This window comes from Cetorhinus maximus, chromosome 2 (genome assembly GCF_964194155.1).
Source record: "Cetorhinus maximus chromosome 2, sCetMax3.hap1.1, whole genome shotgun sequence".
NCBI lineage: Eukaryota > Metazoa > Chordata > Chondrichthyes > Lamniformes > Cetorhinidae > Cetorhinus > Cetorhinus maximus.
This window is the reverse complement of record NC_135880.1, coordinates 202,173,062-202,192,640: the sequence shown is the minus strand read 5'-3', so window position 1 is coordinate 202,192,640 and position 19,579 is coordinate 202,173,062. Positions and strand designations below refer to the sequence as shown.

General features: G+C 42.7%; 1 protein-coding gene across 1 annotated transcript in view; it reads right to left on the bottom strand.

The window, feature by feature from the left end:
• The window catches only part of LOC144669303 (otoancorin-like), a 102,358-nt gene that overhangs the window by 70,723 nt on the left and 12,056 nt on the right, over window positions 1-19,579 (bottom strand). The window contains exons 2-5 of the mRNA XM_078531664.1: window positions 16,123-16,229; window positions 13,488-13,522; window positions 7,552-7,718; window positions 4,776-4,951 (exon numbers count right to left, since the gene is read on the bottom strand). Coding sequence (XP_078387790.1) covers window positions 4,776-4,951; window positions 7,552-7,718; window positions 13,488-13,522; window positions 16,123-16,186 — 442 coding nt within the window. The 5' untranslated portion in view covers window positions 16,187-16,229. The remainder of the gene's footprint in view (window positions 1-4,775; window positions 4,952-7,551; window positions 7,719-13,487; window positions 13,523-16,122; window positions 16,230-19,579) is intronic.

Genomic DNA, 19,579 nt, shown 5'->3' with positions numbered 1-19,579 from the left:
TGTCCACTCAAACAGTTACAGCTGAGCTCAGGGCTGATCCTCTGACAAATAGAGGTCACTGTCTCCCTTAAGAAACAGAGCCTCTTTCGGCATTGCACCTCAGAAATATTGAGGTAGCCGCATCGCCGCCTGTAAACTCTGGCAGCAGGATAGTGGTGTCTTCTGCAGCCCATTCCGCCTTGGCCTTCCTGTTGGCCCTGCGCCCCTTTTGCCTGTACCTCTCCTCCCACAGGTCGCTCCCCTGGAAGCTGAATAGGGACATCTGGCCTCCTCTTCCTTCTGGCCCTCTCTTCCTCCTCAGAGGAGGTGCCTCCAGCAGAGGCCACGATCCCCATTACCAGGGTAAGGGAAGGCTGTCTGATACCTGGAAGGTTTCACACGGTGTGAATCCTTCGGGGGTCCTGGAAGACAACACTGTGTCCTGAACTGAAGCCTCTAAATGCTCTGAATGCAGCGCTGACAGAAGCAAGCAGCAGCAAGCGATATCCAAAACTACTCACTATTCGCTTTGTCAAGCCCATTGACCGCTCTTATCCCGCCCATGGATGATGTTATGCAAATTGTGGCCTGCCCGTTTTGCCCGTGCGATGGCCTGAAAATTGCATGAGCTACGTAAACTCAGAGTCAATTGGTCTCTCAAGGGCCTTAACTGGCCAGTTAATTAATGGTGAGCGCGCCTCCGTCTTCATGGCACGCCCCCCTATCAAAATATCGCGAGAGTACACATTGACGTCAGGACGTTCGTCCAACATCAACGTGTTTTATTTCACGCTCGGTCGTGTCAGGCACACGCCCTCACACCAAGGGTAAAATTCTGCCCATAGAGATAGGGACACCTTATAACATTGTGAAATACTGAATAAATGATATATGTTAGTCCATTTGTCCCCTGCCTGTAACCCCACTTCATCTGAGGACTAGACTTGGCCTTGACTTTTGAAAATCCATGGGAGTTTGACGACTATAATATTTATCTAATACAATGCTGCTTTTCTTCACAGGACTACTTGCGTGCCAAACAGCATAAGCAGCAAGTGATAAACAGAGTCAAATGATTCCACAACCAATGAATCAAATATAAGCTCTGCAGTCCCACCACATCCAGGCATGAATGGTGGTGGACAATTAAACAACTCACTGGAGGAGGAGGCTCAAATATGCCCATCCTCAATGATGGGGGAGCCCAGCACATCAGTGTAAAATATAAGGCTGAAGCATCTGCTGCAATCTTCAGCCAGAAATGCCAAGTGTGTGATTCAACTCGGCCTCCTCCAGAGGTCCCCAGCATCACAGATGCCAGACTTCAGCCAATTCAGTTCACTCCATGTGATATCAAGAAATGGCTGAAGGCACTGGATACTGCAAAGGCTGTGGGCCCTGACAAAATTTCAGGAATAGTACTGAAGATTTGTGCTCCATAACTTGCTGCGCCCCTAGCCAAGCTGTTCCAGTACAGCTACAACACTCACATCTAGCCAGATATGTGGAAAATTGCCCAGGTGTGTCCTGTACACAAAAAGCAAGACAAATCCAACCCGGCCAATTACTGCCTCATCAGCCTACTCTCCATCATCGGTAAAGTAATGGAAGGGATCATCAACAGTGCTATCAAGCAGCACTTGCTTAGCAATGACCTGCTCACTGGCACCCAGTTTGGGTTCCGCCAGGGCCACTCAGCTCCTAACCTCATTACAGCCTTGGTTCAAACATGGACAAAAGAGCTGAACTCCCGAGGTGAGCTGAGAGTGACTGCGCTTGATATCAATGCAGCATTTGACCGAGTGTGGCATCAGAGAGCTCTGGCAAAACTGAAGTCAACAGGAATCAAGGGGGAAAATCTTCGTTGGTTGGAGTCATACCTAGCACTAAGGAAAATGGTTGTGGTTGTAGGTCAATCACCTCAATTCCAGGACATCGCTGCAGGAGTTCCTCAGGGTAGTGTCTTAGGCCCAACCATTTTTAGCTGCTTCATCAATGACCTTCCTTCTATCATAAAGTCATAAGTGGGGATTTTTGCTGCTGATTGCACAATGTTCAGCACCATTCACGACTCCTCAGATACGACCAAATGCAGCAAGACCTGGATAATCTTCAGGCTTGGGCTGACAAGTGGCAAGTAACATTCGTGCCACACAAGTTCCAGACAATGACCATCTCCAACAAGAGAGAATCCAACCATCATTCCCTGACATTCAATGGCATTACCATTGCTGAAACCCACACTATCAACATCCTGCAGGTTACCATTGACCAGAAACTGAACGGGACTAGCCATATAAACACTGTGGCTAAAAGATCAGGTCAGAGACTAGGAATCTTGCAAGAGTAATTCACCTCCTGACTCCCCAAAGCCTGTCCACCATCTACAAGGTACAAGTCAGGAGTGTGATGGAATACTCTCCACTTGCCTGGATGAGTGCAGCTCCATCAACACTCAAGAAGTTTGACACAATCCAGGACAATGCAGCCCATTTGATGAGCACCCCTTCCATAAACACTCACACCCTCCATCACCGACAAACAGTGACAGAAATGTATATCATCTACAAGATGCACTGCAGAAACGCACCAAGGCTCCTTATGCAAAATCTTTCAAACCCACCACTACTACCATCTAGTAGGACAAGGGTATCAGATACATGGGAACACCACCACTCACCATCCTGACTTGGAAATATATTGCCATTCCTTCAATGTCGCTGTGTCAAAATCCTGGAACCCCCTCCCTAGCAGCACTGTAGGTGTACCTACATCACATGGACTTCAGTGGTCCAAGAAGTCATCTCACTACCACCTTCTCAAGGGCAATTAGGGATGGGCAATAAATGCTGGCCCTGCCAGCGACACCTGCATCCCGTAAACAAATTTTAAAAATGACATGACCTGACCGGAATGAAGTTTCCCGCCAAATTTCTTCCTCACCTGAGGGATAAGACAACAGTCTTTAAGGGCAACAGAAAAATAAGAAAGGATTTGCACATGTGTAGCACATCCTCAGCACTTCTCAAAGCTCTCACAACCAGCCGATTGCCCGGAGAAATACTGACCATGGCATTAGGAGAACCTCCCGCTCTTTTGTTAAATATCTTCTCTGAGTGCTGTCAGGGGATTTTTTATGTTCATTTGGAATGGCAGATAATTCTTGGCCTAACAATTTAGTTGAAAGATAGCACCTTCTCAGCATTGCACTGAGGTGTCAGTATGCTCAAGTTTTCCAAGTGCTATGAACTAAATCAAGCTGACACATTTAAGGGTTCCAAAGATTGTATGCGCGACATGTAGAGGTAATTGGTGGAAGGTAGGTGAAATTTCAAATCCTCTAGTCACTTCAAAAAGTGAACAAGTAATTCCTGAAGGGCTATGTATGGAAAGAACCAAATAAAACGAGTGGTGATAACATCTGCAAGTATGCAAGAATTATTATTCATATGATTGCATTTGTGCAAATATAATTACTGCTTTTATTACAATCATGATGATATGGGAAGGCTTCCCGAGAGATGTGAAATTCATCAGACAAAGATATAAATTAGATTATCTTAGTTCCAATTGCTCAGTGTGGTCTGGAATATTTCTGTGATGTTTAATTGCTAAAATTAAATTGGCCTGTCCATGTAAGGCCAAATTTCAAGTGGTGAAGTGGTCTGAATTAACACATCCCATGGTCAACAGGAAGCTAATTGCTGATAACTATTTCAATGGATTCGCCTTTGTGGACGGCCAAGTTATCGAGACGAATGAAGACAGCAGAAAATAATTGCCTTTTTCTCTCCCCTCTTCTCTACTTGCTCAGTTGCAGCATGATATTTTAAGCGAGATATCCAAAATATGATGCCTGGAGATAATACTGAAGAATGTCATATGCTGTATACAAGACACTTGTCCACAAATGTTTTCTCCATCTTGATCCAGTCCATAACAACAACTTATATTTATAATGCACCTCTAAAATAATAAAACATCCCAAGGCATTTCACAGGAGCATTGTAAAACTAAATAGCCCCTTGGTAGCACAGACCCTAAATACTGCTGAAAAAAGGAACATGCTGTCAAAGGTTTTCACCTTGCACTCATCAGGACAGGCGCAAGAATGCTAAAGTTCAAAGGGAACAACAATTTATACTGCATGAGGACAGGGTGCTGATTGGTTGGCAAGTGTACTTAGATTGGTCAAGGTATTGTCATGGAGAATGTACCAGGAAACTATTGTTCCCCAAGCTTTTGTTTAATTCGAAAAAGCCCACAGAAGACAGGTCCCTGCATATAAACATATGTGGCTTTTTGCAAGCATAAATGAGTCACATTTGAAGCCCGACTAATAATCTTAAATTTTTTGTCCGTGTCATTCTTGGCACATTCCGGATTGGTCAGCAAGTACTGTCCAATCGTGGATTCACATCTGACATTAGACATTATGCTCTGAGTTTTGCAAGCATGGGCTGGTTGAGCACGGTCAGTACTCTGACTACTGCCAACATTCGAAGGGATGTGTTGTTTGATATGATCCGCCAGTCATTGGAAGTTATGGCCTATATAATTGGCCCTCAGCCAGGTTTTCTTTAAGGCCATGATGTCGATGCAATTATTCACAATAAGTTCACGGAAAGAGTCTTGTTCACAAGTGAACAGGCATTCTACAGGAAGATGCATAGACGGCTGGTGAGAGCTGAACCACTGGCAGAGCCAACAGGGGCAGCAGTGGGAAAAGACGAGTTGGGTAGAATGAAGATTGGCAGGATTAGCCTCCAACAGGCACATAATTCCAGTTATAATACCTTTCTCTTCGTTGTAATTATCGGTTGGCTTTCCTGTTTTTCTCTCATTAGGTTTGGGTTCCCAGGTGCTCATTCCAGGTCCTGACATCTTTGTATAAATTTTTTCAACCCAGTTATAAATCTGCTTCCTGGTACCTGGCTTAAGGTAATCATATTTCGCATTTAAGAGTTTCATCCTGCAATAAAATGTGTCAAAGGAAAACAGAAGAATTAGTGCATTAAATGATAACACAGTGATAAAAGAAAATGAAAATACTTTGCCAAATTATATTGCAAAGTAATGATGTTAAAGCTGATCATATGTGTGTTTGGTGACAATAGAAGTGAGGAAAATAATGTTCCCTACCCAGAGGATTTAAGCAGTTGCTAAACATAGGGCAGGATTTTTCCTGTCGGCGAGCGGGGGGCGGGGCCCACTCGCTGACACGTAAAATAACGTGCGGTGACGTCGGGCGGAACTCCCGACGTCACTGCGCCCCATTTAAATTTTCCAGTAGGCGGGGACGCAGCAAAATCAGCTGTGCGCCCGCCAACCTGTCAATGGCCAATTGAGGCCATTGACAGAGTCATTTAACTAATTAATGGACCTGCCCGTCCAACCTTAAGGTTGACGGGCAGGCCAGGAGCCCCGGCAGGAATTAGAAAAAGCATGAAACCTCATCCACAGGTGGGATGAGGTTTCATGTAGGTTTTTAAAAATTTCATTAACGTGTTATTGAAAATTAGGGACATGTCCCAACTCATGTGACAGTCTCGCATAAGGGGACACATCAGGAATTTTTTTTTCTGTTCTTAATATTTGTGACAGAACAGCCAATCTCCCTGAGGCAGCACTTAGCCTCAGGGAGATGAGTGCGCTCTTTCGTGCATGCGCGAAAGAGCGCACTCTCAGGTTTAGGGATTCCCCCCAACCCTCCCCCCCCCCGCCCGCACAGGGAGCGCATAACGCTTCCATGTAGACATCGCGCTGGGCGGGATTTAATTGGCCCGCCCACATAAAATGGCGCGCCTGTGCGTGCCTGCAATTCAACTTCACCCCCGACAGGGGGGAAATTTCTGCCCATAAACTTGAAGGTGCTTGGGGTGGGGCTAATCTTCAGTATGGAAACAGAAATAGCCAGTTTTCCATTCTTGCCTAAGCTGAAAATTCACCAGCTAGTTTGAATTACTAGCTGCACTAAGTTGGCTCACCTCAACCAGAGAGGCAGTAGTGCTGATATGAAATGATTTTAGACGGTCTCAACCAGATTTCTAATCAGCAATTTCACTTAGACACTCCATCATCGCCAATATGGAAAATGGTTTCTGGATTTTGCTGTGTGCGCATTTATATCTTATTTGAATTTCCAGGGTGAGAACTATACTTTTTGTCGATAAATTACAAGGTGACTCCCATTATCTACCCCTCACTTGGTCAAATGACAGAATGATGAGTATGCATGCAAAACAAGGCATGGACTGGAACACATGTTACCATGCATTACAATGATCTGCTTAGTTTCCTGCTGGTAGTGATACCCATGTGATGTGTCACAGAGTACAGGGGAGGCGCTTCCCTATAGTGCATAGAATTCATATTGCAGTCCACAGATTCAGGGAGGTTAATGATCGAAAACTTGGAGATCACAAGAGGATTCGATTTTTTATATGGATTTTCCGCAAGCACAGTGAGTTAAGAATTAATGCAATTTTTTTTTCTTATTGGCTGATTTTATAGTATGTTATCTTTATTATATATTAATACAAAATATTTCCTGCAAGAGCAACATTGTTCTATTTTTGTAGCTGGCATCATCTTTTGAAAGTTAGTAGAGGCAGGGGCCTTGGGTGCATGTCAAACTTTGCTGGGGATTACCCCCACTCAGTAAAGTTTGAAACCATGAAAGTGAAGAGGGGGACAAACGCTAATGGCCAGGATTCTTACCCTGTCAGGCGGGAGCGGTGGGTGGGCCGGGAAGCGGGCACAAAACTGACCGCCGCCTGCAGTCGAGCCCCAACATCGATTTCACGCTTGCTGGCCAATTAACGACCAGCCAGGGTGAATCGTGCACTGCAGCGCTCAGCACTGCCTCCCCAGCAGGGAGGAGGGCAAGCACGGAAGTCAGCGCATGCCCACGAGTGGACGCAATGAAAGCTCCCTGAAGCACAGAGCTGCCTCAGGGAGCTGAAGATTTAAAACACAAAAATAAAAAAGCTAGCACTGTTAAAAACAGAGTCACATGAGCAGGGACATGTTACGAATTAATTTTTAAAATTATTTAATTTTTAATTGCTGTTGGAAACCTCATCCCGCCCATGGATGAGGTTTCCTAAAAAATCCAAAGACCGCTTGGCCTTTTTGCCAGCCCGCCAACCACAAGGTTGGATGAGCAGCAAAAAATTTCATTCAATTAGAACCTCAATGGCTTTAATAGGCCTATTAATTGTCAGCCAGTGGGCTGCCAACTCCCGTGCACGCCCACTGACTGAAATATCGCCTGTCATTTTACGCTCGAGCAGGTTGGGCACGTGCCCGCCTGCTCAGAGCAAATTTCTACCCTATGTGAATCTTTTCAGGTCTTCTCACATCTTTCATCATGTTTGGCTATAAAGCAGCACTATTCTGGCCTGCAGCAGGCCCCAGCCTGACCTCTTGGTTAGGGATGATGCATAGTTTTGGAAACGTCAGGACAGAAAATATAATAATAGCATATCAAAACAGGTTTTTTTTCTAAATTTACATGTAGTTACTCTCTTATAAAAATTATTTCAATATGGAGGGACCTGCTATACTTACAGCTCCACCAAATTGGAAAGGGTGACATTAAGACTGAATGACTGGACACAACGTGGATTCAGATTCCTGATAGTCTCAGTAAAGTTTTTAAGATAATCCGTGATATTTCCTGGAGCGCTGAGGTTGTCCCTTAGATCATTTTCCCAACCCCGACATATTCCTTCCCCCTACAATTCAAAATATGCAAACCATTCAATAGCCCAGTTACAAAATGTTGACATTCATAGAAAGGGAAAGGCAGCGTAATAATGTGATTTATCCAATATTCAGTGTAAGCTGTTATAATAGATATCTATACCATTGTACTGCACGGAATAACCTGGTGCAGGTGTAATTTCAATAAGCTGTTAATAACAAGGCTGTTTGTTCAGGTTCTCTGTCAGACAGCAGATGATTGGCAGACACCAGCAGAAATCCACCCCCAATAGTATCACGCTCTTTTAGTTAATGTCAGTGCTTCAACAATTGGGAAACCCAGGAACATCACATACACCCACCTTTTCACTCTTAAGATGCTGACTCATGCTAGAGTGCTCTTTCATGCATGCTGACAGTCCTCAGCTACCCCAGGCAACCAAGCATTCTTCATGTGTGAGACATTGAGTGTCAGCAGGAGACTTGAGCACTCCAAACGAGCCTATTCCTCTCCTATTATCACTGGGGAATGACCAGAATGGAAACTCTGGTTGACTATCCACTCACCAGCCCAGCAAACAGAGCGCAGGCTCAGAACTGAACTGGAGATCTCCTTGAGAGGTGGGTTTCCTCAGATCACTAGTCATAGTGAAAATAGATGCCCATACATAATTGAGATATTTATGATTTTTTTGCAGTTAGTAGAAAAGGGCATCATTCCCCTGACTGGTATTCAGTAGGTTTGGTGAACTTACTGACACAGTCATCAGGGGAGCCGACTTTTGAACATTTAATTACATCTTTCTAGTAAAGCATGACGAAAAATCACATTTTTAGGGAAACAAGTCACTGAAGTGCAACACTGTACAACCTGATAAAAATCTACCCTGAAAACTACAGTTTTCCATGAATATTTGTGAATTTATTTAAAGAAAAATGTGTTTGTTGTCAGTTACTTATAGAGCTATATATTGTTTATACACAAAGTTTCAACTCACATACTCACAAAGGTATTGATGATTTGAATTGTAAGCTATTATTATCTTATTAAGCATGCTGGCAGTTCTCCTGACTTTATAAACACTATAATTACAAAATAAGCATTCGCTTAATAACATTATAATCATTACATTATGATCAACACAATCAGACAAGCAAAGTGCAAAACCATAAATAAAACACATGCAGTTCTAGATACCATCAATAATTAACCCTTAAAGTATTAACCACAGCCTTCATTTGTCATGTTAACTGTATATAGTGCCTTTTATTTCACAACCAATTAAACTATTACAGGTGTTAATTATTAAGGGAAACATTTTCCATCTGAAATATTCCCCAGAAAGGTAGCTGCACATTAGGAAGGTCAAATGCCGTCTTTGATCCTCACTACAAACTCTGTCACATTACTCCACCTTTGCATTGTTATGTGGTCCCCTAAATCCCCTCCTACCACTGATTCCACGTCTAGGATTTTCTAGTATATCTTATATATCTTCATATATCTTATATATCTTTTTTTAGATATATAAAGGGTAAGAGAGAGGCAAAAGTGGACATTGGGCCGCTGGAAAATGACGCTGGAGAGGTAGTAGTGGGGAACAAAGAAATGGCGGAGGAACTGAATAGGTACTTTGCGTCAGTCTTCACAGTGGAAGACACAAGTGACATCCCCAAAGTTCAAGAGAGTTGGGGGGCAGAGGTGAGTATGGTGGCCATTACCAAGGAGAAGGTGCTAGGAAAAGTGAAAGGTCTGAAGGTGGATAAATCACCTGGACCAGATGGATTACACCCCAGAGTTCTGAAGGAGATAGCTGAAGAGATAGAGGAGGCGTTTGTGGTGATCTTTCAGGAATCACTGGAGTCAGGGAGGGTCCCAGAGGACTGGAAAATCGCTAATGTAACCCCCCTGTTTAAGAAGGGAGTGAGGCAAAAGACGGGAAATTACATGCCGATTAGCCTGACCTCGGTAGTTGGTAAGATTTTAGAGTCCATTATTAAGGATGAGATTTCAGAATACTTGGAAGTGCATGGTAAAATTGGGCAAAGTCAGCATGGTTTCATCAAGGGGAGGTCATGCCTGACAAATCTGTTAGAATTCTTTGAGGAGGTAACGAGTAGGTTAGACAAAGGAGAGCCAATGATGTTATCTACTTGGACTTCCAGAAGGCCTTTGACAAGGTGCCGCACAGGAGGCTGCTCAGTAAGGTAAGAGCCCATGGTGTTAGAGGTAAGGTACTAGTATGGTTAGAAGATTGGCTGTCTGGCAGGAGGCAGAGAATGGGGATAAGGGGGTCCTTCTCAAGATAGCGGCCGGTGACTAGTGGAGTTCTTCAGGGGTCAGTTTTGGGACCACAACTTTTCACTTTATACATTAATGATCTAGATGAAGGAACTGAGGGCATCCTGGCTAAGTTTGCAGATAATACAAAGATAGGTGGAGGGACAGGTAGTATTGAGGAGGCGGGGAGGCTGCAGAAGGATTTGGACAGGTTAGGAGAATGGTCAAAGAAGTGGCAGATAAAATACAACGTGGGCAAGTGTGAGGTCATGCACTTTGGTAGGAAGAATAGAGGCATAAACTATTTTCTAAATGGGGAGAGAATTCAGAAATCTGGAGTGCAAAGGGACTTGGGAGTCCTAGTCCAGGATTCGCTTAAGGTTAACTTGCAGGTTGAGTCGGTAGTTCGGAAGGCAAATGCAATGTTGGCATTTATTTCAAGATGACTAGAATATAAAAGCAGGGATGTGCTGCTGAGGCTTTATAAGGCTCTGGTCAGACCACATTTAGAATATTGTGAGCAATTTTGGGCCCCATATCTCAGGAAGGATGTGCTGGCCCTGGAGAGGGTCCAGAGGACGTTCACGAGAATGATCCCAGGAATGAAAGGCTTAACATATAAGGAACGTTTGAGGACTCTGGGTCTATACTTGATGGAGTTTAGAAGGATGAGGGAGGATCTGATTGAAATTACAGAATACTGAAATGCCTGGATAGAGTGGACGCGGGGAAGATGTTTCCATTAGTAGGAGAGACTAGGACCCGAGGGCATAGCCTCAGAGTAAAGGGAAGACCTTTTAGAACAGAGATGAGGAGAAACTTCTTTAGCCAGAGAGTGGTGAATCTATGGAATTCATTGCCACAGAAGGCTGTGGAGGCCAGGTCATTGAGTGTATTTAAGACCGAGATAGATAGGTTCTTGATTGGTAAGGGGATCAAAGGTTACGGGGAGAAGGCGGGAGAATGGGGTTGAGAAACTTATCAGCCATGATTGAATGGCGGAGCAGACTCAATGGGCCGAATGGCCTAATTTCTGCTCCTATGTCTTATGGTTATGGTCTTATAGTCATCGGGCAGGCTTGGTGGGAGCGGGCAGGGGCAGTCGCAGAGCCCACTGCTGCCCGTGATCGGCTCTGCACCGCGATTTCACGTGGGTATGCTAATTAAGGCCCCCCCTGCATGGATCCTGTGTCTCAGGGAGATTGGATCACTTGTTAAAAAAATATATAAGGACAGTAAAAATTTAATGAACCATGCCTCCTCATGTGACTGTGTCACATGAGATGGGACATGCTTTTCTTTTCAAAATAAAGTTTTTATTTCATCAGTATTAGCTTCAGGAAACCTTATAAGTGGATAAGGTTTCCTAAAAACGTAAAGGCCGCTTGGCCTTTTCGCCTGCCTGTGTAAAATTCAACTTAATTACCTAGCTAATGGCCTTAATAGGCCTTTCAATTATCGGTGGGCACGCAGCCAATTCTGGCGCGCACCAGCCGATCGAAATATCGTGCGAGTTCGCAGTGACGTCGGGACACACGCCCGACATTATCGCGCATCATTTTACGTTCCGGCATGCCGGGCGCGCACCCACACACCGAATGTAAAATTCTGCCCCATATTTCTACCCAGCCCTCCTCACCTCAGCCATTATCTCAAGCTGAACTAGGTTGTTCATGACCTTAGCATTCTGTCCATCTCTGAGTGAGCTCCTACCCCATATCCTCTATATCAAAAAGGCTGTCTAATTTCACATCCGCAACATCACCCACCTCCATCCCTACCTGACTTCATTGCTGTTGAAACCCTCATTCATATCTTTGTTACTACCAGACTCAACAATTCCAATGGCCCTCTGCCTCACTTTCCATCTCTCACTCACTACAAACATTAGCTCATCCAAATGTTGCTGCCCATATCTAGGTCTTTCAGCTATTCCCCCTGCTCCTGCTTTTCTACATTGACTCTGAGTCCCCCAAAGCCTGAAATTAAAATTTGCATCCTTCTTTTTAACTACTTTCATAGTCTCTCTCCTCTCTATGTATGGGAACTGCTTCTGTCCAATGACCTCCGTCCCTAATTACTCAGACATCTTTGTTAATAAGACCCAAGCTGGTTTGCAAAGCTGAAACCAAGATAGAGCTTTTCTTTATTGAAAGAGTTTATTGACTTGTTCAGCCTCACAGCTCTCCTCCCACAAAACCCAGCATCCCAGCTATCCCCTATTTATATGTGCTTAAAGACAATTAATACCCATCACCTGTTTCTCTTAACCTTAACAATGTAATTAACAAGACATTAAAAAACCTTAACAATGTAATTGTTAATACATTAACACCTTGAGACATCCTCTTTACTTTTAACTTATCATTGCTTTCACCTACCTTAGTCACACACTCAGCAATTCCCTAAATCCCATCCCTCCATCTTCAGCATCACCATCTCTCCTTTTAAGACACTCCTTAAACTTAACTTCTTTGACCACCTCATCCCATATCTCCACCTCAGGTTCAATGTCAATTTTCTCTGTGAAGTGCTGTAGGATGTTTCTCTATGTTGAAGTTACAATATCAATGCCAAATGTTATTAAAAATGTGGTTGATTCAAGGTGCCTCAATGGATTAATAGATGAAAGGACCATTAAGGATGAGGTAAAGCCCAGGAATGACTCTAGTCTATGCTGATCTTAGCCAAGGCAGCAGTAGGGATGCGGCAAATGTTTACTGTGACCCTGGGTTAGGGTGAGGAAATATCAGTCAATGGTCCCTACCTGTGTATTGATACTCAGTTACATGAACTGCAAATTGTCTATGTCTGGATGTCTGGTAAGGAAAAAATTGAGCCACGCCTCAAGAATGAATAATCTATGAATGCTGTTCAAGTTTGCACATAAAGAATGACTAATCGGTGAGTTTCTGTGAAACTGTGCAAACATATACAGTTAGTACCTTCAGGAGGAGCAGAGAAGGGAAAGAGAAAATTGGAGCGGGGGCTGGAGAATGTAATGGAATTGTCTCCTAAGAACAGTAGACTTCCTATTGAAAAAGACCTCCTTACATGATGTTTTTAGTGAGTTTATCTCTAGCCAGCATAACTCAGCTGATAAAAGCAAAATACAGTGGACGCTGGAAATCTGAAACAAAAAGAGAAAATGCTGGAAAAACTCAGCATCTGATGAAGAAGAGCCATACGACTCGAAACATAAACTCTGTTTCTCTCTCCACAGACGATGCTAGACCTGCTGAGTTTGTCCAGCATTTTCTGTTCTTGTTTCAGTAACTGAGCTGGATTGTTTCTGGAATCCCTCTATGTTCTAGATGCTGTTATAACTGAAAAGTTCAGTACTGATAATAATCAAGTGGACCATTTTTAGTGAGAGACCCAACTGGTACCAGTAAAATGGAGATACTTCCCCTTGAGGGAGATGGCAAAATGGGCTGCATGTGATCAAAAGTATTTCCCACTGTGCTGTTTCCCTTCAAACTCCCTATTCACTGTATAAATTTATAGTGTATTGTTTTACCTCTTTTGAGCCTTTATCACATTCTCCACGTTTCCCTTTGAATGTCAAACAAAAAGCAAATGTTAATAAATCTGTGAATTAAGTTAATACTATTCATGTACTGTTATCCATTGATATATTAGTAATGCAAAAACCAATGAAAAAATGCTTTGAGTTTCATGTTGAAAAGATTGAGATTCGTTAACCTCCTTAACTACAGGTTAAATAACAAACAGAAATTCTTTAAATCCTGTGGCAGTTTGATGGATGATATACAATTTGATAAGTGGGTAGAACTTTGCATTTTATTCTCAGTAGCTGTATTTAACTCCAGGAATCAGATGTTGATGATAACATGTTCCTTAATCAGAATAGATATTCTCTGAACACAGTTTTAAAAAAAAAGAAAACAGCCCAGAGCTTTTGTCTCTGTAAAATTTATTTTAACATAGATTTAACCTGAACCATGGACTCCCACCAGAGCCAGGGTGATGTCCACTTCCTTAGGCTGAAAATTTTAAACAATGGATGACCAATGTTATAATGTTACTCTAATGCAATACTATCTTACCACATTCTGCCAACATAAAGACAATTTTAAATACATTTCAAAAATAAACAGTTTAGCCAGAATTTCCTAAGAGCTCCTGAGTAGCTGCCATAAAATTAATGGAAGATTGACAGAAATCCCCAACAGAGTTTCCACTAAAGCGATAACGGCCAATTGGAGAACCCGCAAGGATATTCTTTGTGATTGTATCTGTTCATCCTTCATATTTTGCATTTTTATCTCCATCTGCTCAAGATATTTCTGGGTTAATTTGACATATCAGTTTGCCAGCAATTTGTTTTAATGGATGGATTACAAATCTAACTGAGCAACTCTAGAGTTGACTGCCTCCTGGCCAGCTTATTGAAAGCTGTTTGCAAACATTTTTCCTTTCCTGCCAATTTTCATCCCTTTCCTCCTCTCTTAAAGGTATTGAGTCCTCACAGGGATCTGATTCCCATGGCACCATTTGCCCTCCCATACTTGTCAAATTTTGAGACTCATCATATAATGTAAGACCTTATTGTAAGGCTGTAGAAGGCATTAAAATCAAGTTGCATTCTGTTGTTTTTTATTCATTCATGGGATGTGGGAGTCACTGGCTAGGCCAGCACTATTGCCCATCCCTCATTCAGGGGGTATTTAAGAGTCAACCACTTTGCTGTGGGTCTGGAGTCGCAAGTAGGCCAGACCAGGTAAGGATGGTAGATTTCCTTCCCTAAAGGGTATTAGTGAACCAGCTGGGCTTTTACAACAACCAGCAATGGTTGTGTGGTCATCATCAGACATTTAGCTCCAGATTTGTATTAAATTCACATTTTACCATCAGCCAAGGTGGGATTCAAACCCAGGTCCCCAGAAAATTACCCTGGGTCACTGGAATATTAATCCAGTGACAATACCACTGTGCCAACACCTCTTATCGAAGGATCAGATTAGCACACTTAGAGCCAAAGGTTGCTGGATAGTGATCAAGACAAGAAACAAAGGGTGATTTTTGCTGCCTGAACCCAAGGCCACATGGCTGAAGCCAGCTGAATGGGCACAGACCCAGAACTGAACCTGGATCGGTTTGCATTCTGTGAATTACAGAGGTTTCAGAGAGCCTACGGCAATGGAATAATTTTCAGGCATTTTTTTCACAGAAGTGAAAGCATTTTCTATGTGAGTTGAACAGAAGCAAGAACCACAAAGGAATGAAGTTTATGTTGATCTTGCCAGAACAATTTGCCCAAAAGTAGTTCAGTCAAGGTAAATGATGAAAGAATTTCAAGCATTTATTTGCATTTTGTCAAGCGTAAACTCTTCCATAAACCAGGACAAGCATTTTAGAATGTACTTCTTTTTTGCATTCAAAAAAAATCCTTAACATATTTGAAAGTGCTGACCTGGTGCAGTTTTATTAATATAGCTGAAAATTAGTTTGTCACAAAAATAAGTATTCCATCGGCATCTAGTCCTCAACCCGTGAGTAACCAGATTTTAAATAACTAAAAATAATTTTAGAAACTAGACAAAACCCCTTACTGGTTGTATTGGTATAAAGTAGTCAGTTTCTTAGTAACTTCAATATTTTTAATATTAAAAAGCTTTTAAGTACCAAAAATGTATTATTTTATTATTTCACAGAATGTGGATGTCATTTATTGCCCATTCATAATGGCCCTTGAGAATGTGGTGGTGAGCTGCCTTCTTGAATACAACTGAATGACTTCTTAGGCCACTTCAGAGAGCAGTTGAGAATCCACCACATTGTTGTGGGCCAGGAGTCAAACATATGTCAGACTGGGTATAATGGCTGATTCCCTTTCCTGGAGTGCATTAGTGAACCAGCTGGGTTTTTATGACATACCAGCAGTTTTTTTTGGCCACCATTAATGATATTAGCCTTTAATTTCAGGTTTTATTTCATTAATTAAATTTAAACTCCCCAGCTGTCATAGTGGGATTTAAATTTATTAAAACAGGGATGAAAGTGTACGTCAGGTGCAAGATTGGAAAAGTTAGCTGCACAAATCACCAAAAACACAGCATTTTGCCAGCACTTAAATACTGAAATAAGCCTCAAGACTCCTTGAGCAGATTATTTGCCTATTATGAGTTTACCTGCCGTCTGACCAATCAGGCACAAGCAGGAAAGGAGAATGATGGCTCGGAACTCACGCCCCATTTTTATTGGCTGTTCAAACTTTCTCTGATGTCAGCAGTGAAACCTTCAATAAATGGAAAGAGAAAAGAGGGAGCGTTATTGGGTAATGCATGTAGAATCTTGTCATTCATTACTATGTGCAAAAAAGTTGAAAAATATTTTTCAAGAATGAACAAATTTATTAATGCCAGAAAAAAAATCTCACAGCATTGAAGTTGAATTTCATTTCAATCGTCATACTTGAAAGCTTCATGGTACTGGGATTAATTATGTGGTGCCTCTAAAGCATTAAAAATCTAGGGCCGGATTTTCATCTCCAAGGTGGGAATCGGGAGTCAGGAATGTTCTCCGCGGTTCTGCCTCTGCCCTGGCAGTGCCTGCCTGCCGGTTGTATTGTCATCCGGACGAGGCAGAGCCGGCCTGCCAATGGGTCTGTCACCTCCGGAAGCAAGACTGAGGCAGCAAAAGAGGTGAGTGAATGGCAAAATGGGCGGTTTAAAAGGCCCACCTCCGTTCATTAGGACATGAGCCCAGTTCTCAACAGCCCCACAGCCCTCACTCCCCACGCCCTCTCTCACCCACCCCCAACACACGCCTCCTCCACATGCTCCATGTCCCCTGCATACTTCCTCCCCCTCCATTTCCCAACCCTTTCCATACCCCCATACCTCCTCCATACCACCTAAGCCTCCCAGTTCACACCATTCCCACTCCATACCTCCATGCCCCCTGGTACACCCCAATGCACCCTCATTACACCCATGCCCCCCATTCATCCATGACTCCTCCACACACCCCATGCCCCCACCATGCACCAATGTCCCTTCGATACATCCCATGACCACTCCACACCCTCATACCCCTCTGTATAACCTATACACTCTCCATACACCCCATGTAACTCTAATACACATATGACTCCTCCATACTCCCATAGCCCCTCGATTTTCCCCATCCGCTCTGGATACAACCAATGCCCCCTTCATAATCCACATTATAGGGCAATGAAAGTATGATTAGCTGTATTTCTTTGGCAGTTTCTGAACTTGTAAGAAGGGTAGTTTTTTTTCATGGAGGTTTTGAATGCCTGCTTGCTTATTTTTACAGTTTCATGAACATTTCAAAGACTTGTCTGTGTTATTATACATCTCATAAATTCTGCCCATAATGTATACTGGAAGAGTGCTTTAGGTTTCAAAAGGGCTTTGAAATTTATATCAATCTGAAGGTGAAAGTACAATGTCCAGATGTCACTTAAAGTCAGATTCTCAATAATATTGAACACAGAAGAGCCCTTTATCCACTAGGTAAAGTACTCTAATGCATGTGAACACTTAGACACTGTTGGTCAATTTAATGGTCACCAACCTTTTAAGGATAGAGCCTTATGACAAATCACTGCATGAAAAACATATTTAACTTAATGTTCAGCATCTAATTATGACAGTAGAAGTTGGCAAAACCTTTTAAACTTGCCTGTCAAAAGGTTACTGATTCCACAACAGGCTTCCCCCAAGGTTCACAGATACTCTGAAGTGCCATGAACCATGTGTCCAAACAAAATGGTCCCAAACCCATGAAAATAATGGGGGGCTCTAAAATGCCCACCTCTGCAACAGAGCAGGCAAGGCCACGTGTACTGAGTGTGGGCTTGCTACCCACTGCCTTATCCTGGAGCCATAACAATAGGTGCAGGAATCCCAGAATTGGGTCCCACCCACCAATTTGAAATCCCCCACCTCCATTCCAACGTGGATGGAGGCATGAAAATCCAGGCCCTAATGTCCACAAGCTTCCTGTCCACAAAACCTTAATCCCTGTTGGCATGTTTTTGTTATTTTCTTTTTGGTGATTTTGTTCTATTGTAAATCCCTACATCCACATTTATATGGGACACTACAGGACTATCCCATTTCAAATAGTAGATCTGTTCCTGGAAACTGCTACTTACATCAAATCTACTTACATTCACACAAGTTTCCCACTTAAATACAATATCAGTCGATGCATTCCCAACCCAAGGCTTTCACCCCCAGTACGTAATTTAAACATGAAATAAACAAAAACAGTGGGAATAAATCTTCTACAATGTGGCAAAGAACAAAAGAGAACATCTTTTATTTTGCTCTAAATTAGAGCTACAGAATACATCCCCAAGACTCCATTTAAGACAGAGGTGAGGAGGAATTTCTTCTCTCAGAGGGTTGCTAGTGTTTGGAATCCTTTTCCACTGAGGGAAGTGGAGGCTGGCTCACTTATTATATTCGAGGTTAAATTAGACAGATTTTTGGTTCACAAATGCGTCAAGGGTTAGGGGGAGGAGTGCATAAGGGGTAGGCAGGAAAGTGGAGTTAAGGCTGCAATCTGATCAGCATAATCTTATTGAATGCTGAAGCATGCTCAAGGGGCTGAATGGCCTACTCCTGTTCCTATTTCTTACGTCATTATATGAAATAGCCGGCATATTGGTGCAAGATCAATTTCTTCATGTTAATTTGTTTCATCCCTTAAAATGACCAGATTGCCTGTGCTAATTTTCCTCCTGATTTGCAGATATGCTTGTTCCATTCCTGGATGGGTCCTCAGCCTCAGTCTCCCTCTTCCTGTGGAGCTAGAGGTCGGGGGAGACCAAAATCTAAACTGAAAGTTCTAGAGAATGGGGAAACAGCCCTTTCATTGATTCACCCAGCTGGTAACTATACAGATGGTTACAAAAATAACTTTTGCATCTGGCTCCCATTCTAATGGGAGAGGCAGTACTTAAATTGAATAAATGGTTAGTTATGTTTTAGCTACTTGATAATAAAACTACACTATTTAGTACTAAAAACAGGGTATAGCTGTATCTTCAAAATTAAGGGCAGAATACTGCGGATGCTTGTTACATTAAGTAAATGTGTTACACGGTTATGACATCCTTTTGCTAGTGGTGACACTCCAGCTCCTCAGTTTCATTGTTTTCAATTCCTCAGCCTCGAATATATTCAGTGAGCCAACCTCCGCTTCCCTCAGTGGAAAAGAAGCCCAAACATTACCAACCCTCTGAGAGAAGAAATTCCTCCTCACCTCTGTCTCAAATGGGATCTTGAGGATGTATTTATAGCTTTAGTTTAGAGCAATTGGGATAAACAAAAGCCGTTCTCTTTTGTTCTTTGCTACCTTGTAGAGGAACATATATGTTCTCAAATTCCCACAGGTTTTGATATTTTATTATCAACAATAATTCAACTCAGCCAGGATGTAGGCAGGGAGGAGGAGGGAATGATGCAAGAATCAGAAGAACAGGTTAAAAATCAGGATTAGCGCAAGGTTGTTAGGAAACTGGCGGGCTCAGTGGCACTCACCCCAATGCAAAAACAAAAACAGAATGTACCTGTTTAAAATTGGAACTGAATCCATTTAATTGTACATCTG